We start from the raw sequence: 25,483 nt of genomic DNA, 5'->3' as shown, positions 1-25,483 counted from the left end.
TCACACAAGTGGAAGTGTCGTAACGTACGCAAAACAGTTACAGTGGAAAATATGCGTTGTCGTTATGCTGTTAGAATAACAATTGTAGTAATGAAAAATGAATGTATCAATATCACTAGCTATCAATTCTAAAAAGGTATAAAAGAAAAATTGCGCTTGTAGACAGTGCGAATTAAAGGGAGTTTGACGTTGTTATTACAAACTACATTACCCACAATTCAGATGCATGTGCGAGAGCTGCAGATGTCATCAGCATTGTACCGGTGGCGTGGGTTTCCCTTGTCAAATCCTCTGTAATAGTTTCTTCAGACTAAAACATCAACTAGGACCGCATTTGGCTTCACAATGAGTGTAAGTAGAAGGCAGTGTCTATGTTATATGTTTTGCTATCTGGGGTTTCAGCTGTTATAGTATACTATATAACTTGTATAGGGCTGCATACCCAATTTAACCTGCTAACTAAGTTAGCTCCAGTGACTAGCTCTCATGGTTCTGTATACCTACAGTGAATCAGACTCGGAGAGGACATAACAAATTGGACCGGGAGGGCTTGGGCTTGATTTAAATATTTTTTATATTTCCCATTGTCAAAAATCACTACTAACTATGGCTTTTCTGTTCCAGGAGCGCAAGGGAACAGCGAAGTTGGATTATCTGAGGAAGATCGAGAGAGAGATCCAGGAGCAATGGGAGAAGCAGAAGACATTTGAATGTGATGCACCCACGACCATTGGGGAAAGCACCAAGTAAATATATGTTCTTAACCGGTCTTGTCAACTGTATTTCTAACCATGTCATCTAAATATTCCCAGTGCTCTTCGTTGAAAAAGGATGAAAATGTTGATTGCAAAAAAACAGACCAGGCACTTTCCCAGTCTGTGGGTCTTAATAGTCAAATGTGTGTGTATACATTGAAATATAACTCGGACGTTTGTAATGGTTTATTACACACATGTGTCACTTAATTGGAAGTAAAATGTTATAGTCATAGTAATAACACGAGATGTTTTATTACTATTTAATTCATTGTTTGCTTTCTGTTTCAGCAAAAACAAGTACTTTGTGACCTTCCCATATCCTTACATGAATGGCAGATTGCATCTTGGCCACACTTTCAGTATGTCAAAATGTGAGGTGAGTTTGCTGACGCTATGAGAAACAAACAACCAAACGGTAAACAATCTAACCAAAGAGAGCTTGCAGTTTTAACGTTTTAGTGTGGATATTTTTAAAAGGCTGATGCTGAAGAGTCCCATGTTGTTCCAGTATTAACAAGGGATTTCTCCAGTTTCCTGGCTTTTTTATATCAACTGAATGAATTGGCTTTAATACAACGGTCTATTTCATCACAGTTTGGTGTCGGTTACCAGCGCTTAAGAGGGAAGCAGTGTCTTTTCCCATTCGGCTTGCACTGCACAGGAATGCCCATCAAGGTGAGTCCATGACTCTCTTTATGTTTTAGCTATGTGCTTAGTCCATATGTTCACTGTGCATGCCATGCAATACTATAATTTTGAGAATTGTATGCGATCGTGTGTTTATAAGTGGAGCAATATTTATTGTCTTTGCTGAAAATGTGTTATGCTAAGTTATAGTTCTTTATCAAATAAAGACTACGTGTATGCATCTAAAATCAACTCAAGAGTAGTCTATACTAGTACGAACAAAATTTCAAATATGAGTCTGGTTCAGTGAAGTGACTTGGTTCAGATGTGTGGCTATCCAGCTACTCATCGAGCCAATGGGGGCCTGCTGGTTGACTTTGGCCATGTGTCCTCCATCACAGGCGTGTGCAGATAAGCTGAAGAGGGAGATGGAGGTCTATGGAAACCCTCCTGTGTTCCCTGATGAGGAGGAGAAGGAAGAGGAGAAGCCCGACTTCTCGGACGAGATCATTATTAAGGATAAGACCAAGAGCAAAAAGGTAACTAGACCAAGGGGTTCAATTCAGAATCATTTATGCATGCGCATTCTTTTTCCCCGAGTTGTTGTGTGAGGTATGTATCAATGACGTTATTTTAGATCAGATGCCACCAACTATCTCCAAATACAGAAAATGAGACCGCAAGAATTAATTCAAATATTTGTATGTTTTGATTGGACCATTTAACATTTGAACCACTGACCTAGGATGCCCATCCACACTGAATTCAAAATAAGCATTGCAAAGAATGTGTCTGAAAATACATCTATACAGCTACTTGCATACTTTCTTTACCTTCTAGAGCAAAGCAGCAGCGAAAACCGGTACGGCCAAGTTCCAGTGGGACATCATGAGTTCTCTGGGTCTGACTGACTCTGAGATTGTAAAGTTTGCCAATGCTGAACACTGGCTGGAGTACTTTCCCCCTCTGGCTATCAAAGACCTGAAGCAGATGGGAGTCAAGGTAAAGCCTTAGGCCACTCATTTTCTGTCCAATGCACTTTGCATGAGTTAATGTGGTTAAAGTGATAGATTAGCTGCTACCATTGACTTCCGGAGTTGGATCCTGCTCATGTGAGGGGAATACACTTTCAATGCATTCCAAATAATGAAAGTCTTAGAATAGTCACTTATTCAAAACGAGGGCCAGTAACAGCATAACATTGTACTTGATAATTTTGCACTATTTTCAGTAGAGCCTGACCGATGTATCGGTTGACCTATCACAAGTATATCGGTGTATGTGTTTGCTGATATGAAAACTTAAGAACTGGTGTAGATTTTATATATGTAATTACCTCTACAGGTTTTAAAGGGAAACTTCACCCATTTCCATTAAGCTTTGTATGGTTAGAAACCCACTCATATTTTTGAATGGTCGTGCATCATTCCCTTATTTTCTGGAGAGACTGGAGAGATCCGTATCGATCTCCAACACTTCCTGTTTAAGATGACGCAATATGACGAGTTTTGCGTAGAAGTAAATAGGAAGTGTAAGAGGGGAGGATTCTCGTAAGACCACTCCAAACACTAACCGTTTTACATCATGTTCGGTAAAGGTGAGTAGGTACTCCCCACACTGTTAATTGGTTTCTTGGTTTGGTTTCAATATGATGTTGCTTGGGCCCGAAGCCTTGATGGTGGATGAGCAGCAGATCCCAAGGAGCTGTTCCACCCCCAGGTTACAACTTGCCTATGTAGACCAACCACAACCTTGTGTTTTTCTGGCAGTCTTTTTTTATGAAGAGAATATTTGGAACATATTGTAGATAAACATGAGTTTAGACGGGGTATTTCTTGATGTATGTAAGTCTGTCAAGCACGGTCAACATGTCCTTGCCAAACTCTTATGGAACTCATTAGTTAAGGGAAGGCATTCTTTGGATTTTGGCTTTATTACATTGTTTGCTTTCTTCTAAACTCTAATATGATATCTTTCACTAGGTGGACTGGAGGCGCTCCTTCATCACCACTGACGTGAACCCCTTCTACGACTCCTTTGTCAGGTGGCAGTTCATCACCCTGAAGGAGAGGAAAAAGATTGCATTTGGCAAACGGTGAGCTTACTAATTTGTTCCATCAAATGTGTTTTTTTACTTTAGCCTACTACACTAGCGATTAGTCGTAAAAGGTAACATGGTGGAATATCTTTTCCTTGATTTGGTACGAAAGACTTGACAATCAAAACTTGACATGTTGCTGCATGTGGATTTTCTGAAGAAAATGTGTGCGTTTGCGTGAGCCAACACGTATTATAGATATAAATAATGATATTATAAATATTTATGTAAAAAAAGTATACACAATTCTAAAAATCGTATGAATAGTGCACTGTACTGATATACGGCCAACTTTTTGGAAGGGGTTTGGTGTAAATTCCTAAAAGTATATGTGTCTGACTAAATAATTACTCGAAATAGGGAGGAGGAATAAGTAAAAAAATAATTAAGACACATAACATTAGTGTGGTTTGCTTTGCATCCACTCTAATGATGATACTTTTCCCTTCATTTGAAACAAAAACCTAAATAATTTGAACATCCCTATCTTTATGCAGATATACAATCTACTCTCCCAAGGACGGACAGCCCTGCATGGACCATGACAGACAAACAGGAGAGGTACAGTATAAATACTTGTGACAATTTGAAGATTTCCATAGTTTAGCTTCCTCTGTGGTTAAGGAGTATGTAACTAATCTATTTTTGCAAGGAGAGTCATGAAGATAACGAGTAGCCGTCAACTTGCCCTCGATTCCTTTTGTGACTATGTTTAGGGAGTTGGACCCCAGGAATACACTCTCATCAAGATGAAGGTTGTGGAGCCATACCCCGCCAAATTCAAAACAAAAGTATTTTACAGCAGGTAACAATAATAGTCATAAATCAGACCAGGTCCTTGATAGGATAGGACTATCTTTTACTATTGTTTTATAAATGACCATTTAAACCCTTTTTTCATGCTCTTATTTGTTTATGACTAAGCCGCAATCCAACAGTATCACTGGAACACTTACTAGCCGATGCATAACAAAAACATGTATTACAAGAACATTAATTTCACGCACAGTACACTTTTCACTCACTAACGTCATAACACAATCAACCAAGTGCAATATAATACAATCCCTACGATGTTCACCACCAATGAAACGATGTCGCTCCACAGTGGCCTGAAGGGCAAGAACATCTTCCTGGTGGCCGCCACCATGAGGCCGGAGACCATGTTCGGCCAGACCAACTGCTGGGTGCGGCCCGACATGAAGTACGTGGCCTTCGAGACGGCCAACGGTGACGTGTTCATCAGCACGGCCCGCGCCGCCCGCAACATGTCCTACCAGGGCTTCACCAAGGACAACGGCGTGGTGCCCGTGCTCATGGAGGTCCTGGGACAGGTGGGTTTGTGTGCGCGTCGCTCACGACAAGCTGTTTATTAAAGATCCCATGGCATGAACATTTCTTTTTGAGGTTTTCCAACACTAATGGGTTCCCCTAGCCTACCTATGCTCCCCCAGTTGCTAGACATTTCATTGGGTGTAAAACGAGCACTAAGCATTCTGCTCCGCCTTTGAAAAAACGAAGCTCACACGCACCGTTTTGGAATTTTCCCTGTATGTGTTCATAAGGGGAGATTCCACCTCCCCTTTCTCTGCCTTGCCAGCCCAGAGAATTTGGCCCGCCAATGAGATACGTGTGTTTGTGTGTGTGTGTGTGTGTGAGAGAGATTACACACACTGTAACGCAAGTGTGTGTAAGGCTCACACAGCTTTTGGCTGTAATAATATATATTATATGATATAGATATCGGTATAATATGATATCATTTAGATGTAGAGCTCCAGGACTCATGCCGGAGCACCCGGAGTGTTCTAGAATATTTACGGAACACGGCCTAAGGCTGTGTGCGCCTCACCATTGCAATGCATTCACTGTAAACAGAGCGCATGGTACCGTGGCCGCAAGCTGCTCAGGACCACACCCCCACCCTCCACCTTGACCCGCCTCTCTCCTCCTCATTTGCATTAAAGCTACAGACACCAAAACGGCGCGTTTGGGGAAAGCTCAATGTGCGACTAGCTCGTAGTGGCTGTAATTCTGCACCACAGCTGAATTTCGGGAACGTCTTCAAATACTGTGTTTGGGGCCCAATAATATCTATATTAAAGCATTCATAAAGAAGCATGCCATGGGACCTTTAACATATAGGGCATTTGGCAGACGTGTTTATCCAAAGAGCCTTACAACGCTTAATATGCACATTCACACACCGACGGTGAAGTCAACCAGGCAAGGCGACAGCCAGCTCATCAGGAGCAGTTAGTGTCTTGCTCAGGGGCACCTTGACACTCGGCTAGGAGGAGCAGGGTATCAAAGTAGCAACCTTCTGGTCACCAGTCAACCCATTCTACCTACTGAGCTAAGCCGAGCTAAGCCGACCGATTTAAAGCAGACAATGTTGCCATGAGTATGTTTGAGGATGATATCTTGAAAGCGATGCAATAAAATCAAATTATCATTATTATTTTTTTTTTTTCTTATTGGATATTCTCTGTGCTCCCCTTCCAGGATATTCTGGGCTGTGCCCTCAGTGCCCCACTGACCTCCTATAAAACCATCTACGCTCTGCCCATGCTAACCATCAAGGAGGACAAGGGTATGACAAATATCATGATGTCAACTGAATTGGATGGAAGCCATTTTAACTGGGATTTAGTTGATTAGGTTTTCTACATTTTTATTTATTCGTGGACCTCATACAAATCAATGGATCAATTTGAGTTGCCTTGTTTAGATTTGACTAGCACCTTCCTCACACTGCTCTCATTAGTCCAGGTACATACCATAAAAGGCATGTCAAACTAATGTTTACATGTAGTGTTTCATCTCACCTATGTGCCTTTGCAAACAACGCAGGCCAGGGTATACCTTCCTCTCCTTTACTACACACTCCTTGTCTGAAATCACAATGGCAGCATTTAAATATAATATCGTTTTTGACTTCTTCATACAACATGGGTTTAGTGGGGTGCTATCGGACTTAATGTCTTTCTATTCCCATATTGTTGAATGTATTGAACCTCAAAACTTTTTTTTTTTTTTTAATGGGAGGTGATAATGGGATTTTCAGATTGTCACTCGTAAAATATTTCAGCCATGACCATTGGCTCTGGATGTGCGTAATGATAATGATCATATTCATGGCCAGCTCCTCTAAAAGTGCAGTGCCGTAGTTTCATAGAGGAAAGGGGCGTTGAGGGAAGCAAACTAATTTCCTTGCTCCTGCTCAGGTGTCTGCCTGCCTAATGGTTTATTTTCACAGTATCTCTGTGTAAACATATGTATGTGCGTGTTGGGGGTTGAAACCATCTGCTTGAGTGTGCAATCTATCTGAGCCATATTAACAAAGAAAGCAAGCGTTCAAACCTCCCCAACGGTGAGGGCAAGTCCACAGTGTGTATGATAAAGGTGGTCTTCTGCTTATGGTTTGTCCCGCTAGGTACCGGCGTGGTGACCAGCGTACCATCTGATGCTCCCGATGACATTGCCGCACTCAGGGACATCAAGAAGAAACAGGTGCACTGCCATCTCACCCACGTTAAAGCAAAGTCGATTGAAATTGGGAAACGGAAGCAGTGTGCGAAATGGGAGGGGGGCCCTATAAAAGTCTCAAAAGCAAAAGTGTCTTATCACATAGTTCTGCCGTCTTAACACAGATCTCTCTCTTCATTACTGTCTGCAGCGCCACCTAATGGCATTACAAAATGATCCAACATTGCAGGAAGCAATGTCGGTACAACCTGCACTGCCGACTGTGGCTGTGGAGTATCTTAAGTTTCTAGATAATTACTTATATGGAATCGTTCGTTGCGAACTCGTCAAAAATAAATAAAAGATCATTATTGGATCATTTTTGATTCACCTCTATATAGTAAGGTAATTGTAACTAGGGCCCCTGCCAATTCCCACTGGGTATTTTGCACACTGAATGGAAGTAAACATGCAACTTCAATGTAAGTTTGATTTTTCTCGACCACTACATTCGACTGAATGCGTTGTTTTTTGTGTGCATCGTCCCCTATTGACCCGTGCTGTTGTTGTCGTTCAGGCCCTGAGGGAGAAGTACGGCATTGAGGACAAGATGGTGCTGCCTTTTGAGCCGGTAAGCTGATGTTCCGAGGTCGGAAAGGGGTACCACTAAGTCATGGCCCAGCAGTCCTATTATGCTAAGCTTTCAGAAGGGGACTCCAATAAGTAGATTTCTACAGTGGAAATTCTACAAGGTGTGAATTTAAAACCCTTGCAGACACTTTTTATAGTGCTGGGCTGGCAGAGTTTATGTTCTCTGTTTCACAATTCCCCACATCCAGTTACATGATTACCCTCAACTAATATGTAGCAAAACAAAGGGAAATTAACCCCTCTCAAGTCAGACCTTTGTGACTAGGTTTCCAGCCTCATTGAAGATGGTTCACAAAATTCATATTTGCAGCTACAAATATATTTAGTAGGCGTCCAAAACTTTCCCATATTTAATCCACCCTTGACATAACAATCAAATTGGCCATGATCCAACATTGCAGAACGCAATGTCGGTACAACCTGCACTGCGGACTGTGGCTGTGGAGTATCTTAAGTTTCGAGATCATTAACTCACTATTAATTATTGATGCTATAATTCAAATACAAATTAAACTACAAATGATATCCATAATGTGTGTGAGTGTACATAAATAAAATTCAACAACATCTTTTAGAATATCAGCTTCGAGCATTAAAACTCCAATGGGGACTTTTAACTGTGTGTGTGTGTGTGTGTGTGTGTGTGTGTGTGTGTGTGTGTGTGTGTGTGTGTGTGTGTGTGTGTGTGTGTGTGTGTGTGTGTGTGTGTGTGTGTGTGTGTGTGTGTGTGTGTGTGTGTGTGTGTGTGTGCGCGCAACAGATCCCCATCATTGACATCCCAGGCTTAGGCAGCCTCTCTGCTCCCCTGGTGTGTGATGAGCTGAAGATCCAGAGCCAGAACGACCGGGAGAAGCTGGCCGAGGCCAAGGAGAAGGTCTACCTCAAAGGGTTCTATGAGGGGGTGAGTCTCCACACAGTCTCCATGCTAATTGTAGTGACTATGATGAACATTGTTGTTCTTTGTGTAGATCACTCTTGGGCTGCCTGGGTATACGTGCGAAAAACGCAATGTCCAAATTAGGTTTCTTTGGGTTTAACACATGCTTTTGCATGCTTCACTTCTTATTGGCTGATACTGTATACCGGGAAACTGGTGATTTATGTGTTAATGCGACAAACCTGCCCGTTGAAAGTGAATTGAAGGGGTGTTAACGTCAGAGCAGGCAGCAATGCACCCCCAAAATGGGCAGTGGTTCCCCCAGTACTGTGTTGTTAAGGCAGCCGCCTTAACAACAATAGGGCCCCGCCTTGACTACCAATGTATATTAAAAAAAATATATATATATATATATATATATATTTTTTTAATAAATATTTTTTAATTATTATGCATTAACAAAGTAGAAAACTCTCGTAGGGAAAGAAAACATACTTCCATCAGGTGTAAAAAATAAAGATCAATAATGCATCAGTAATACTGTTACAACAATACAGAGTTTATCATATTTTACGTTAGAGTTTCACAATGAATATTAGCCTGGCCTTGGCTGGGCAGTCATTCATTTCCCGTCCTCTTCTCTATCCCGGAGTGTGGCCTCTTCTCTGAGCTGTCGCTGCTGTTGCCCTCTCTGTAGATCATGCTGGTGGAGGGCTACAAAGGTCAGAAGGTCCAGGACGTGAAGAAGCCTATCCAGAAGATGATGGTGGAAAGGGTAGACCATCTGATCCTTCTTGTGTTCTCACTAATTTTGTACCACATTGTCTAAATAGTTTTGCTTGACCTTGTTGTGTGTGTTCTTGAAAATGGCCTCACTGATCATCCTCCTGGAGGATCTGTTGTGCTGAGACTGATATGATGCCCGTTCTGTCTCTTCCGCAGGGCGAGGCTGCGGTTTACATGGAGCCTGAGAAGCAGATCATGTCTCGTTCGGGGGACCAGTGTGTGGTGGCTCTCTGTGATCAGTGGTAGGTGCCCCATCGGCCCTTTGGCAAACTCAAAGATTAACATTGCTTTCTTCTGTCAATCCTTTTTTAAATGTCCAATATGGCCCTAAGTAGGGTTGCAGCGGTATACAGTATTACTGGTGTTACCGGTGTTGAGGCCAACACCGATAACTCTGTGTTGCACACCGCCAACACCGAGTTATTATTTTTTTTTTTTTCAGTAATAAAAAACAAATTCATTAAAAATAAATAATGTAATTATAATCAAGAAAATTAAAATGTGTTGAATAAGCCACAGTTCTGCTCTATGCGGAAGAGAATTGGCGTGCTTCCTTACAAGACCGGTAACCATAGCAACGCCGGTAAACAAACCCCGCGAAGCCCAACCCTATGTGAGCTCCCCGCACTACGGCCATCCGGAGGCGCACAGAGCTTTTGGCCATGATATTATGATGTAGAAAATTATATTGTACGATTTATATATAAAACGTTATAAGACGCCGAGAATTGGCGCGCTGCCAGCAGCTGTCACTGAGTGTGAGAGGAGAGTTGACGGAGTAGATGGCGGTTGACCTAGTTTCAAAGTTAATACCGGTGTTGACACGTGCGTATTACTCGGTGTGAAAATGTCCACACCGCGGCAACCCTAGCCCAGACACTTTGTACTGGGCCTCACTCAAAGTTGAAATGATCAACATTGGAAAATCTAACTAAGACTTTTTAATCATAAAGACACACACTTAAAACTCGCCATACACCCATCTCTGTTAACACTATCTCTGTAAAGATTTTTGCCCCGGCACTAGAGCTACATTTTTTTAACATATTTAATATTTATTATATTAATATTTTATAATGTTTAATACTATATAATTTAACCAAATTCCAATATATGAAAAGAAATCCATTTATTTATGGATTTCTTTTCACAAGATGATTTATACGCCCTTCTCCCTTACAGCAAGTCCTTAATAACAGAAGATTCAGCCTATATTGATCTGGTAAGTTATTTTTTTATTGTTCATGCTTGGTGTATTTCTGTAACGTTCTAGGTATCTGGACTACGGTGATGCAGAGTGGAAGGCACAGACCAACCAAGCTCTGAACTCTTTGGAAACGTAAGAATGTTTCTATGTCCCTCTTCTGGACATCACTGGTTGTGATGATCGTGATTTCAAATGTAACGCCTTGACATATCTTTTGGCTTTTTAAGTGTGGGTTTGAGTTTACTTCACAATATGCTCTTGCACATGTGGCGATGGACCGTTGTCATAGCAACAACGTCAGGACAGCAATGCATGGATTGGCTTCAAAAATGTAACTTTTTATTATATGAAAAGTCACTGAAAATATTGTGATTTCCCTTGATAATCATCATATTGTATATTCAAAGATGCCAAGGCTCAAGATAACGACAAACACACAAACATGCACCTAGTATGTCAATGAGTAAGGTGATTGCTGCCCAAGCACGTTGCAGGGGAAGGGGCGCAGTACTGAGTCTGACCGACCTGCTCTGTACTGTGTGGACTGTTCAGGTTCTGCGAAGAGACCCGGAAGAACTTTGAGGCCACGTTGGCTTGGCTTCAAGAGCATGCCTGCTCACGTACCTACGGCCTCGGTGAGTGTGTGTGTGTGAGTATGTGTGTGTGTGTTTGAGAGAGTGAATAGGCACCCATTAAATGGGTGATATGATGCCTTTTTGCCTTTTCCCTTTGCTTTAGACTGTTATATGAAGTATGTATACATGCTTTATGTTATGCTATACTAGAAAAAAAAAAAAAATAAGTCAGAGCCAGGGGGAGTATTCTCGCCCACCGAGAACGTCCCTCAATAAGTGCGTGAAGCGGCTTGTTTGCCCTCAAAATGTAACCCGCAATGTTTACAACTTCTCGGGGAGGTGAATTTGCAGAAACACGCACAGAGCGTTCAACCAACCAAGGCAGATTGGGCTACTCGGCAGGGGGGCCTTGCATCGTGCGAGGATGTTTGTGACGAAGGGTGTCTCTGGGGAAAATTCAATTAAGATGTAACCATAACTTTATTATTAGTTAATTGAATCCACCCTTGCATAGACGGTCCTTTTCCCCTGGAGTTAACGCCCAACTCTCAAATTTGAAGGTGCTATGGGTGTTATTTAGCTTTTGAATCATAACTGTTGACAAGAAGTCTGATACTGCATGATACAGCCACGACAATCCCCTGACTTGTTCTTATAATTGAAATTCCTTTATTTGCCTTTCCTGCTGAAGACATTCCCAGCGCCCACCCTCTAGATGTATTGAAATTATCTTGAATTCTCCTGTGTTTTATTAGCATCTGATTTAATGTCTTTGATGTGGCTGCCCACAATGGGATTTATTTTTTTCTAAAATAATATAATTCGATATTGTTTATTATCGTGATGTTTCTCCAAAGTTGCTTGGTAAAGGCTGCCGAGGTGTCTTTCCATGGAGTATTTTTCCATTCAACTTAATGCTTTGACACCGTGAAATGTCATTCAAGACACACTTTCCATCACCTTGGAATGTTAATTGAACAGAGTTTGCTTAAGTGAAGATTTGGTGTTTGTGCAGTAGTTGAAAATGTCAAATGAACCCAAAAACACTGTTGTAGATGTGAGACCAATGCATTTGTTAAAATGAATTTCACAGTGAAGTGAGAACTTGCAAGGAATTCCCTTATATTAAATGAATGGTTACAGATTTATCTTTGAAGAAAAAGAGTGTTGAGAGATAGCGCTGGCCTTCTGGTCCTCACATATATGGCTTACCGATAAGGCCTTGGGTTTCACACACGGCATTATTATTGCTGGTTCCTTTGGACTACAGATGGAGACAAAGGGCTACCAATAAATCACCTCACTAACGGCTCTGTCTCTCCCCCATGCATTTATGTGTACACACACGCACACGCGCACACACGCCTCGGTTTCAGGGGTATAATGGACTCGCATAGTGGTGTGTATCGCAGCACCTGAGGCATCGTTCTTCTTCTAATCGACTACCTGACTACAACACTCCCTCTCTCCCCTGAACCCATTGAGGTCATTTATTCATAGGTCTCAACTAAGATGTTGAAGTTGCTCTTCCCAGCTGCAAATAAAGTCTTTTTTTTCACTCTGTAATTTCTAACGAAATCAACAGTTGACAACAAATCATTGAAATGAGCAGACTAAAATCATCGGATTACGTTTTGTGTTTCTCTGTCTACGTAAATGCATGCGTGTGTCTCTAGGTAGTCACTCATGCACGCTTATTGCTTGCGGCTGTTTATCTCTTAATAACACGGTATGCGTGCGTTTGTTCTCCCCTGTCGGTTGCTATAGGAACACGGCTACCATGGGACCAGCAGTGGCTGATTGAGTCTCTATCGGACTCCACCATCTACATGGCCTACTACACCGTGGCGCACCTGCTCCAGGGAGGAGTCCTCAACGGGCAGGGAGCTTCCCCGCTGGGCATTAAGTACGGAGCACACACACACTTATCAGGAACCCCATCCTCAAAGTACAGAGCAATTGGATGTGAAATTACAATTACAATTAGGGCAATGTAAGTCGCTTTTATCCAAAGCGACTTACATCGGTTAATACACACATTTGACACACCGACGTGTGTATTAACCATGCAAGGCGACAGCCAGCTCGTCAGGAGCGGTTAGGGTTAACTGTCTTGCTCGGGGACACATCAACACTCAGCTAGGAGGAGCTTGGGATCGAACTAGCAACCTTTCGGTTACAAAACAACTGCTCTACCTCCTGAGCTAAGCCGACCCCTACAAGTTCATGTTGGAATCCAACATTGGAGCACATTTTCCCTCCCACGCATCGCTTTGAGGTCTCCTAGCAACCGTCCCAAGGATACTTATTTATTTATCTATCTTTTGGTCTACTTTTATTTTCACAGGCCCCTGCATCAAAGCCTCTAGTCAAAGGTGGCCAGGCAGATGAAGTTGGTGCAGTGTATGTCAGTGATCATGAGCCTCCATGCCTTCCCCCCCCCCCCAGGCCAGAGCAGATGACCCGGGGTGTGTGGGACTTCATCTTCTTCAAGACGTCGCCCTTCCCTAAGACCTCCATCCCCAAGGAGCACCTGCAGAAGCTGCGGCGGGAGTTTGAGTACTGGTACCCTGTCGACGTGCGCGTCTCGGGCAAGGACCTGGTGCCCAACCACCTGTCCTACTACCTGTACAACCACGTGGCCATGTGGCCCAAGGACAGGTGAGTCCTGGGACAGTGTGAACACGGTTAAAGTCAGTTCACACCAGTGTTGTTGACCCCGTACTGGCCCTTTGAACCCCACTGGGTTCATTTCTGTGGGAGGGAGGGAAGCGAAAAGATACATAGACTGTCTGACTGACAAAAAACAGGGATTGAAGAGATGGGACAGGAGTGTGTGTGTGTGTGTGTGTGTGTGTGTGTGTGTGTGTGTGTGTGTGTGTGTGTGTGTGTGTGTGTGTGTGTGTGTGTGTGTGTGTGTGTGTGTGTGTGTGTGTGTGTGTGTGTGTGTGTGAGAAATGCTGCCTGACTTGGTTCTTTCGACAACTTGACATGGTCCTCAATTGTACGTATCAAACCTCAAAGTTTAGAGATGATACGATAATGACTTCAGTAGGAGGTTTTAGGGAGAGCCGTTCGCAAAAAACCGGCGAGACGCTTCCGACTCGACTGCAGATCTAAAACGTGAGGTTAGGGCTCGCCTTGTGTTTGAAATGAGGAGATAGAGGGGCTGAACCAGACGCAGAGTGAGAGGCTGAAGAGAACAATGTCTTCTCTCCGCAGTGGGAAGTGGCCCCAGGCGGTGCGCGCCAACGGACACCTGCTGCTCAACTCTGAGAAGGTACGATGGTTAGATAACAACTGTATTGACCTCCCCCGGAGGGTCAATTCCTTTGTTACACCAGCAGCAGTGGAAAGCACAGGATAAGATCCGATACAATAAAAACATCAAGTGCTAATGAAAACAAAAATAGCTGCTGAAGTAAATGCTAAAGTAAAGACAATCAGAACAAACAGGGCAAACAAAACAAATGGTATAATATGATGAGGTAGTGTGTGTGTGTGTGTGTTGTGGCGGTTGATCCAAAGTGCCCTCCCAACGCGTCGGTCGGCAGACGAATCACAGTTGAATTGTACTAGTTGGACCAAGGGCGTTTCGCTGTTGTTGTTTAATTAGGATATTTGTTCTGAATGTTCATGATTTAGCTTTTCCTCCCAGGTTCATTTAGTTTTGGATATCTCATTTGGCGGTTGTGTGCGTGGGTCTACTCTGTGTTATCATTTGGCTAACATCTGTTTTTCTTCGTTTGGCAGATGTCCAAGTCCACCGGGAACTTCCTCACTCTCAGCGAAGCCATCGACAAATTCTCAGCAGATGGTACGCTGCCGCCGCCACCGCACTGTCGGCTCACACGCCGTTTGAGGCCGGGGGAACGCGCCGACATTGATTCAGCACATCGATTTAACTCATTGATTCACGCCAGAGCAAGGGATTGGCTCACTGTTAACGTACCGACACATGGCGTCGGGACATGATTCTCCAATCGCTATGGTGACCTCAACATGCAGCTTTATGCTTGCTATGTAGATCATGAACATGCCACACAGGACTTCAGCCTTGGCATGAAACATCAAGGATGGCTGGAAAACGTGGTATATATATTATGAGCAGGGGCATCACATGGCATGTGTGGCCAAAACAGCTGTGAGCTGTGAAAATTAAAGATGAATTAGAGGACAACAAGGAAAATGGTGGGGAGATGCATTCATTGTTGAGCAGTTGTTAAGTTCTATGCTGACTGCTCTTAAAGGGAAACCAAACCGGCTTGTTTGAGCTTGCATTCTCGCTCACTTCTGGTACTTTTTTTTTTTTTTTTTTAATTCAGGGGCTGTAATGCTTTTCAGGCTTTCACTGTCTCCTCTCACTGCAATCAGATTTGGGATGTTGCTTGGTAACCCAATGCCACCAGTAACAGGATGCTCTTGCATTTGTATGCCTTTTACCCAAATATGGCCATTTGAGTCCATATTCACGTCTCATCCTGAGGTTGGAAAACTCAGGCGATGTGGACCGGCATCCGCTCTTCCTCTGTCGCCCCTGTATTTCTTCATGAGGCGAGTGCCTTAACCTCCCCCCCCTGTCCTCCCCAGGCATGCGTCTGGCCCTGGCGGACGCAGGGGACACGGTGGAGGACGCCAACTTTGTGGAGACCATGGCGGACGCGGGCATCCTGCGCCTGTACACCTGGGTGGAGTGGGTGAAGGAGATGATCGCCAACCAGAGCAGCCTGAGGACGGGCAACCCGGACACCTCCAATGACCGAGTGTTCTCCAGGTACGCCCAGCACGGCTTTGTTTCTGGGGGGCGAGGGGGTGTAGACGTACAACATGCCCTCACACAACACCTCAGTGTGAGGGCTGTTTGCAGAGAGGGTGGCGACATTTTAATGTCGTCAATAGAGGGCACTGCAAAGAGATAGTTTTGAAATGCAGCAATCGAAATACGTCCACGCCCAAGTTTTTTTTGCGTTCTCCACCATTGAGTGTTGTATTTTCCGCACCTGGGTTTGACGGGAAAGATGGATTCACCGAACCAATCAGGGAAGAAAGGCCCTGGTCAGACATGAGCCAGGAGCGGTCTAAAATTGAAATAGTCTCGCACAGAGGCAGGTGCAACTCGGAACAGATATTTTCACAGAGCATTTCACTCCCTCATAGCTGATGGAGGGCAATGCCGTTTCCGACAAATTACCCACAAATGATATCCATAAAGCATACCTCCAGCACCTCTGTAATCGGTCGGTTGTGTGTTTGCGTGTAAAGAGTTGTTTAGGTAGGCGCAGTGGTGCATGACTTCTGTGTATCATCTGTTTTCTCGTCCCAGCGAGATGAACGCAGGTATTCTGAAGACGGAGCAGCACTACGACAGGATGATGTACAAGGAGGCTCTGAAGAGTGGCTTCTTTGAGTTCCAGGTAAACAACGACGACGACAATAACAACAACACTAAGGTGTTCTCCATGACCAACACACCTGGGAGCCCCCCTCACGCCTCCCCCCCTCCCCACTGGTTGATGCATGCCTCATAGCCTCACAACACAGACCGTATCCAAGGATCTATTGGTGCAGAGTGATGAAGGCCAGTCGGGGGGGGGGGGGGGGGGGGGAGGGTATTAATACGGAGCCTAGGGGGAGGGGATCCAGAGTTGAGGCAGAAAAGAGTTAGGTAAGGGTTCCCACGGTCATGCTATTGCAAATCACACCCTGTAGTTCAATAAGGCCGATTTGATCTATTATTGGAAATCAAAAGGGGCTGGCATTGGCGGAGAAAATGATGATGGTCTTTTATTGGGATTGTAAAGGGGCGTCTATTGGGGTTTATTAAAGGGTGCATGTGGATTTAGTAAGGGAGATGTTGGAGTATAATGCAGTGCCATGTATTTAACAAGACTGCTGTTTGGGTTTAATAATCGTGTGTGTGTGTGTGTGTGTGTGTGTGTGTGTGTGTGTGTGTGTGTGTGTGTGTGTGTGTGTGTGTGTGTGTGTGTGTGTGTGTGTGTGTGTGTGTGTGTGTGTGTGTGTGTGTGTGTGTGTGTGTGTGTGTTAAAGGCGGCCAAAGACAAGTACCGCGAGCTGGCCATCGAGGGCATGCACCGGGACCTGGTGTTCCGGTTCATTGAGATGCAGACCCTGCTCCTGGCCCCCATCTGCCCACACCTCTGTGAATACACCTGGAGCCTCCTGGCCAAGGTACGGACCGAGGGGTGGTATGATACGGGGTGGCATCGATGGGGGGGGACCGGGGGATAGGTTGGAAGCACCGAGCCAGATGCTCGCAGTGGTTAAGGGTTGTTCTGGGTAACCTTCCTCACAAAACGATTGATGCGACTTCATCTTAAAACTGGACTAGCTCGGGGGAGTGGACTTGGGTCTCGGAGACTAGCTGAGCGTGTCCGTGCATGGCACCGACGTCCTGATATTACGTCCATTGTGATCTTCAAATTGTGCCTCTTGCTGAATGATGTCATGCCCACACTCTGTCTCTCTCTCTCTCTCTCTCTGTCTCTGTCTCTGTCTCTGTCTCGCTCTCCATCTCTCCCCCACAGGGCGGCTCCCTGATGAAGGCGTCCTGGCCTGCGGCGGGTCCAGTGGACGAGGTCCTGATCCGCTCCTCTCAGTACCTGATGGAGACCGCCCACGACCTCCGACTACGCTTCAAAGCCTACATGCAGCCCCCCAAGAGCAAGGTGTGTGTGTGTGTGTGTGTGTGTGTGTGTGTGTGTGTGTGTGTGTGTGTGTGTGTGTGTGTGTGTGTGTGTGTGTGTGTGTGTGTGTGTGTGTGTGTGTGTGTGTGTGTGTGTGTGTGTGTGTGTCCATACAACCTCATTCCAATGCATCTTCACCTCATTGTGAAGCAAATGAATGTGTGAACTGATTTGGGTTTGTTGCCTGCCGCCGTTGCAGCAACCCAGTGCTGAGCCATGATTAAGGTGTCTTATTAAATTAGAGTGGGTTGCAAGAGAGCCGATCTCGTCCCTCAGGTGTAGCGCATCAACTTTGTGTTTGTCAGGTTGAAATTGGGAAAAACCGAAGAGGCGGAAAATGATTTCAGTTGCTATTTTTGGAAAAGCTGTGGAAAATCACAGGCTTTACCGAGGTAGCCACGTAGATCCCTACATTTTGGAGTCTCGATATTTTTTGTTTATTTGGATGTACTGTGTGAAACACTACATTTAGTGGTTTGTGTGGCTGGTCTGTGGCCTATTTGCATTCAAATGTTCCTTCTCTGTGCATTGGCACAAAGACACATTTGAAAATAAATGCATCTTGTTTAACTATTCTTATGGGAACAAAGAGTATCCTCCTCTCCGTCAACACACCTTTGGTAGTGTCGTTTTAAATAGGCATGTCTATGTGAAGGTTTTTTGCTTTTTTTGTGTGTTCTTGAATGGAAAATAAACAGGGTAATCTTGCTGTAATTAGTTTATACCGGTCTCTTAATATGTAATTATCTGTGCTAGACAATGAGGCCCACTCAACCGGTTTTTATCTGCAGTATTTCAAACTCAGGGACGACAGTGAAGAGAAAGGGAAAGTATAACTTTGATGAGAAAATTGTTACCTAAGGTGCTTCCCCGAGATGCAGTTAGAAAACAACATTTGCATATATTGACCTACTATGATGTCCTGTCTTGGTTGCCACACTACAGTGTGTCCAGTCTGGTCTGAGATGAAATAAAGCAGGTATATCATTGTGCAATGCTTTACAATTGTCCTGTTTGACGTTTCAATTGATGCATTACAATTATTATAATTAATATAAATGCATTGTGGTTTAAAAATGTAGCAATGCCTGCTGTCAGATGCAGCTGAAAGACTACCTCCATAAGCCGGATGCTATTCTGCAGTAGTCTTCCCAGGGGGGGCTCATGTTGTTATTGTCTATGCTCAGACATGAATGTCTTGATGGTACTAATGAACAGCACAGCACGTCAGTAGTAGCTTGTGAACTAGACAATCTCGCAAGCTCATTTTTCAATTTCTCTGCAGATAGTCTTGCTCCCCTCCCACACACAAATATTTCTACCTGGTAGACCGACCAATCACAACCATCTTATCGAACATGAGGCGGGATAATTGCTACTGATTCCGCCATCGAGACAGTAATAAACAAAACAATATACTTTTACTAAAGTAAGGAGAGCGCTGCGCTCCGTGCCGAGTCTGTTTCGTTGCTACGGAATTCGTATTGCGGTCGTTCTGGTCTAAAATGCACGGAGAGGTTCCAGCAACATGGCAGTTTGTACTTCATCCGGCTATGCCACTAGTAGGGCGCAGTGAAAGAAAATAAGGTTGTTGCGTTCTTTCAAACTTCTTCAGATTTCAGCAACATGTAAAGGTGTCATAACGTCAAGAACGGTTGATAGTTTCTTAAGATAGAATGCCGTGGGAAAAAGGCCTGGGTCCCGGGTAAGGGTTGCATCTCTGACTCAGAGGCCTGGCGGTGGACAGACTCAGTTAAATCCTTCTTACTCTGTGTAGCGGTAAACCCACGGAGCAGCAGAAGCCTTTTGGAGGTTAAGTCCTCACACCTGTGTCATCGTGTTGAAAAACACCGGTAATGGTTTCCCTAAGAAGGAAATTAGATTAAGCTTGGCAGCTGTCATGTGAAATTAATTTATGGAAAGCCAGACTGGTATCCATGAAGGGCATACAGACTGTGCTTGTGGGTGTGGTTGTGTGAGTGCATGTGTACACGCACACTAGTCTGCTCATCCAAACACATCGGGCATCCAAATATGCTGTATAGAAAGTATTTGTTATTCTGGCGTTCTCATTTGGATAGGCCATACTGAGTGACTCTCTTGAGAAAACAAAGCGCATCTGTTGTAGTGGCATGTCTCTTGAAAATAAACTCTAGAAAGTCAGCCTTAATTCACTCCGAGTAAGCCGTGGCCACATCTTGTGCAACGGGTATAATATGGTTGGATGGGTCACTAATGTGTATCTTTTGGTTTATACTAACTAACCACCCTCTCCCACATCTCCCGCTATAGAAGGGAGACTCCCGGCCTCCAGGCAGGCCGTCTCACTGTACCATCTATGTGGCCAAGAGCTACCCGCCATGGCAGCACTGTGCCCTGTCCCTGCTGGGGAGGCACTACAAGGTACACGCACACACACACACACACACACACACACACACACACACACACACACACACACACACACACACACACACACACACACACACACACACACACACACACACACACACACACACACACACACACACACTGTGTTAAGGGGCTGTTATGCCACTTGTTAAACTGCATTGCAAATATATTATGCACCCTTTTTGATGTGTTTTTTTTTTTGTAGCCGTCTCTGAGTGTGTGAATGTCTCTCTTCATGTGTGACTAAAGCTGTGCTTGTCTTGGGGCTCAGGAAAACAAGGGGGTCCTCCCTGACAACAAGGTGATCTCCGTCGAGCTCGGGGCAATGCCGGAGGTGAAGAAGTACATGAAGAGAGTCATGCCCTTCGTGGTCATGATCAAGGTACGGCTCACCCTAGTTCTGCAGAGCTTCACTCACTCAACCCATGTCGCAGACTGACTGAACCTGGTGGTGTTTTTACACTTTCTTGCATACATTTCAGGGTGTCCGCGCATCCTTAAAAAGTCTTAAAAAGTCTTAAATTCATGTTTCTAAATTTAAGGCCTTAAAAAGTCTTAAATTCGTTACATATGTCATATGCTGGTCTTAAATACTGTAACTCAAGGTCTTAAATTTGTCGGGGCAGCACTATTTATTTTTTTATTTTTCTCGTGGGACTTTTCAGGAAAGACATGTAGAGAGGCTTCTTTCTTGCTAACTGCATATATAAATGATTATCTGCGTGCTTGCTAGCTAGTCTGCGACAATAGGTAGTTGCAAATTCAAGGACAGTTGGCTGGAAGACGTCAATTTCCGAGGTTGGCTCGTGTCTGTTGCCAACCCCCACCATTGCGTGTTTTAGGTCTTAAATTTCATTCAAGTTGGTATTAAAAAGGTCTTAAAAAGTCTTAAATTTGACTTGCGGAAACCTGCAGATACCCGATTCAGGGCATTTAGCAGACACGTTTATCAAATTATATATTTTTCAGAAGAAAGATAAAAAATATATCGCTGTCGGTACACTAGGGATGTTCATAGCACTACCAATCGCTAGGTTAACCCATTCCCCGTATACAACAAGATAGCTAGGGTAAGATGCTACACACCTAAGTCATTATTTTTTTCTGAATGAACTCCTTGAGTGGTTGAAACGGTGGGGGCTCTGACGGCTTGTGTCCTCTCAGGAGAACCTGGAGAAGATGGGCCCCCGGGTGCTGGACCTGGAGCTGGAGTTTGATGAGCGCAACGTGCTGACGGAGAACCTGGTCTACCTCACCAACTCCCTGGAGGTGCGTCGTCCTGGGTCCTCACTGAGAGGGATAACAAGTTTATTAATCCCCCGCCGGGGAGATTCCCAGCAGCAGTGGATAACACGGGCAAACACAATACAATACAAATACAAAGTAGTAATACTAACCCTAACCCAAAAACAAAAATAGACGCTAAAGTAAATGCTAATGTAAATGCTGATGTCAAGAAAAAACGAACAAACACGGCTAACCAAACAGAAGGTATAAACAATATAGAGTACCAGCACTTCACAGTACAAATGTAAACAAAGTGGCCCAGTGATCAAGTTTATATATTAGGGGTGTGCATCTCTTCTTTATAGGATGATCCGATACGTATCTAGATACACGTGCTACGATACGATTCAAGGACGATACATTTTAAATATGGAACGATGCGATTTGATTCAATGTTCTAACGATCCGGTGCGATTTGATAAGATATGAATCATTCTGAAAGATACAGTTAATGTTTGTTTAAAGTTAACACATTCATTTTCTATTAATTAAAATAAGCCTTCTATAATAGAGTAATTGCCTACTATCAAATATATATATATATATATATATTATATATATATATATATATATATATATATATATATATATATATATTATAGGGACCATGAAATCTTAATTTAGAACTACAGGTTTATATATTTGTTTTTTTATAGACTTGATCGCTGTCCTACACAATTAAAGAAAATAGCAAAGCTTTTGTCAATATTCCCCTCCTTCTAATAAGACCCAAAGGACTTCCACACGTTTTTAGTTCAGATTCGCTGGTGCACTGAACATATGGCTGTTATTCGCACACTCACAGGGCGCACGCGGAGACGCAGGGCGCACGCGGAGACGCAGGGCGCACGCGGAGACGCAGGGCGCAAACATACACAAACACAGATGCGGATCCGCCGCATCCTAAGGTTTCATTTTCCCGATCCGTATGGAAACGGATTGAATTGAGTTGACTGTATTGATATCAGGTTAAAGCTTCACTCAACCGTTTCGCAACGTTTAAATCGGTGCATCAACAGATTCTTGGTCATTTTAAATCGATACAGGGGCCCACATATCGATGTAGTCGCATCTGTGTTAATCCAACCGCATACCGATTCCTATCTGTGAATCGTTACACCCCTAATACAGTATATATATATTTATTACACAGCTCTTCTCAATGCTGTACAATGCTCCGTTCACTTGCATAGGCCTTCCAGACTTCCGGCAGTGATTTCTCTAACCCTTGCATGTAATCATAAATGCATATAATGACCGCTGTCAAGGAATCTGAATTTTTTGCCTCTGATTCACGTCTTTGGTACCACTCAGCAAGTAGTCGGGTAACTTATCAACCCCAGCGTATTCGGTTGCTAATCGTCGTCAACCGACGTTTGACTTATGCTGACTATTTCTCTGCTGATCAACACTACGAATTGTAAAAAGAAACTTCGTAATTGTTTCATTTTGGCAAGTAACTGTGTAATAAGCGGCAACGTCGCCGGTCATTAGCGAAAATAAGCCCCTTCAGGGTGAACAGGACACCGACACGGAGCTGAGGTGTCTTGTCTGGGCTTATTTTCCCGATAATGTCTGTTGTCTGTCGGCTTATTTTCCCGATAATGATCGGTGTTCTATACATTATCCCATATATATATATATATAGTTATATCTCTATCTCTATCACTATCTCTCTCTCATATCTTCAAACATATGCAGCGGTTATTAGCAAAAGAGCATCTGGGGTTTTAACTCATCTCTCATCACCAATAATATCTACAAAATCCCGGAGGAACCGTTTAAGTTGGGCCGAGTCAAATATAATTAGGTTCTATTTGAAATGTTTCATGGTTGAAGACGTAGAGATGCATCAGTATAGGTAATGGGATTTCAGTGGAGAAACATTTTGTCTAGGTCAAATAGGTAAACCCTTATCGGTGTGTGTAAACATGAGTATGCTGCCACGACTTCCATATTTTTGGAAGGAAAACGAGTGAGTGTATCTAGGCCAGTGTTTCACACAGTGTAGTGGTGCAGGGAGAGGCGATGGGAGGGATAATTTAATGTATTGTAGTGAGATGAAGAGCTCCATCGCACACTGTATGAAACACAGGCAGAACTAAACTCAATTTAAAATGTGTTGCACACAAGAGCTGTACAGTAATTATTATGATTTATTTTTACCAAAGGGGGGGGGGGCCTAACAAAAAAAGTTTAGAACCACTGATCTAGGTAGAGTAGACGTTTTGTAACCCATGTGGCTTGGACATAAGGAAAAATCCCAACACACGCTATTCATTGTAAATTCAATATGTTTTCATCATGCATTTGTCGTGAGCAGACATATGCTCCCATATTTCTGTGCTCTCTGTTCTCTGGCATGGCTTCTGTGGGTGGGGAGGGTTGACCGGATTAACACTAATCCAGTTGTCAGCCTTCTGATAACTGCTGGGCTCACAATCAATTCCATCAGTCATTCATGAATCAAGCCACCAAGTCGCAACTCAAACAACCCCACTGTCCGCCTGGTTTCTTTGTTTTGTATTGACCTTGTCTAGACTCGCACAACGTCCACGTATGCTGGGGCTCAGCCAGCAGGGGGCTGGAAACATGTCAATAAGTGGTCCCAGAAAATGCATTGCTGATGTGCATGATTAATAATCCACCATCTATTTTCCATATGCCTTGGTTTCTCTCTCGCACTCATGGCTCTATGTCTCTCGCTATCTTAATCCCTCTCTCATCTCTTTCTGTTTTTTTGTCGTGTGTGTGTATGTGTGTTCTCCAGTTGGACAAGATTGACGTTGTCTTTGCATCAGAGGGGGACGACAAAGTCAAGGAGGACTGTTGCCCAGGGAAACCCTTCAGCATTTTCCGAACAGAGGTGTGTGTGTGTGTGTGTGTGTGTGTGTGTGTGTGTGTGTGTGTGTGTGTGTGTGTGTGTGTGTGTGTGTGTGTGTGTGTGTGTGTGTGTGTGTGTGTGTGTGTGTGTGTGTGTGTGTGTGTGTGTGTGTGTGACTTCATTATTCGCTGTCATTAAAAAAACAACAACTTTGATCCGGGTGTATAACTGAGATACGGTGTGTCCTAGTTGCTCAGTGGGCTTGTGTATTCTCAATAAAGCGGTGTGTAACAACTCAACATGTGTAGTTCATCTTATCTCTTCTCTCGCCCCAGCCCGGTGTGTCCGTGTCCATGGTGAACCCCCAGCCGTCCAACGGGCTGTTCTCCACCAGCCTGGACATCAGACAGGGAGACACCAGGGACAGCGTGGTCCGGCGGCTCGCCAAGATCAACAAACTCATCAAAGGCCAGTGCTTTGAAATCCCTTGCTGCAGAATTGGGCTATATTCGTTATGCTAGCTAATGTAAAGTACAGGGCCAGGCTTCTTTATAAAGTTTGACCAAAAAAATAATTTTGACGCTTGTCAAGGATTAAAGACGAAACAGTGTACTTTTGTTCTGTACTGAAGAGATGACGTTTTTCTGTAGTGCAGAGATGACGTTGTTCTGTAGTGAAGAGACGACGTTCTGTAGTGAAGAGACGACGTTGTTCTGTAGTGAAGAGATGACGTTGTGCACGATTGACATCCAAGGGTCTTTTTAAGGAAGGTTGGGTTCTCTGCATGGTTATCAGTCTAGAATATTTTTCTCTTTATGAGTTTGCTAGAAAAGAACGGAAGAGCTTTGATGCAGATTTACCGTAGGTAAAGTGTCGGTATCCATTCTTTTCTTCAGCCTAGTAAAACCCTGTACCCATGTGTGCGTGTGCTGCAGATCTGTCCCGGGTGAAGCTGATGCGCTACGAGGACCCCCTGCTGGGGCCCCGGCGGGTCCCCATCCTGGGCCGCGAGGAGCAGGGCAAGCTGGCCCTCTCCGACAAGTCCACCTTCAGCGTGGACCTGGGGGAGGGACGGGTCACTGTGGCCGACAACGGCCTCTCTGTGGACATAGGGGACACTCTGGTGTACCTGGTTCAGTAGAGACACACACACACACACACACACACACACACACACACACACACACACACACACACCCCTACCCCTAC

At 44.0% G+C, this 25,483-nt stretch overlaps 1 protein-coding gene across 1 annotated transcript; it reads left to right on the top strand.

The window, feature by feature from the left end:
• The first annotated feature begins 222 nt into the window (after positions 1-222).
• On the top strand, positions 223-25,483 carry lars1b (leucyl-tRNA synthetase 1b). Its single transcript, XM_056594446.1, has 32 exons — positions 223-351; positions 625-746; positions 1,047-1,134; positions 1,353-1,433; positions 1,787-1,924; positions 2,226-2,387; positions 3,368-3,480; positions 3,981-4,044; positions 4,200-4,288; positions 4,592-4,817; positions 5,989-6,076; positions 6,920-6,996; positions 7,529-7,582; positions 8,363-8,503; positions 9,177-9,254; positions 9,422-9,507; positions 10,539-10,604; positions 11,025-11,107; positions 12,815-12,953; positions 13,496-13,708; positions 14,270-14,327; positions 14,801-14,864; positions 15,638-15,821; positions 16,371-16,461; positions 17,096-17,236; positions 17,593-17,733; positions 20,044-20,154; positions 20,435-20,545; positions 21,328-21,432; positions 24,221-24,316; positions 24,610-24,742; positions 25,210-25,483. Exons 1-32 carry the CDS (start codon positions 346-348, stop codon positions 25,413-25,415), a joined length of 3,555 nt encoding a protein of 1,184 aa, XP_056450421.1. The 5' UTR covers positions 223-345; the 3' UTR covers positions 25,416-25,483.

This window comes from Gadus chalcogrammus, chromosome 7, assembly GCF_026213295.1.
Source record: "Gadus chalcogrammus isolate NIFS_2021 chromosome 7, NIFS_Gcha_1.0, whole genome shotgun sequence".
NCBI lineage: Eukaryota > Metazoa > Chordata > Actinopteri > Gadiformes > Gadidae > Gadus > Gadus chalcogrammus.
Note: the sequence above shows the minus strand (reverse complement) of the source record. Positions and strands in the feature narration are given on the sequence as shown.

Excerpts from the sequence above, each read along its gene's own strand:
- lars1b (XM_056594446.1), top strand. Across the intron at positions 1,135-1,352 it reads TCAGTATGTCAAAATGTGAG|TTTGGTGTCGGTTACCAGCG; the intron begins GTGAGTTTGCTG and ends ATTTCATCACAG. Across the intron at positions 11,108-12,814 it reads CTCACGTACCTACGGCCTCG|GAACACGGCTACCATGGGAC; the intron begins GTGAGTGTGTGT and ends CGGTTGCTATAG.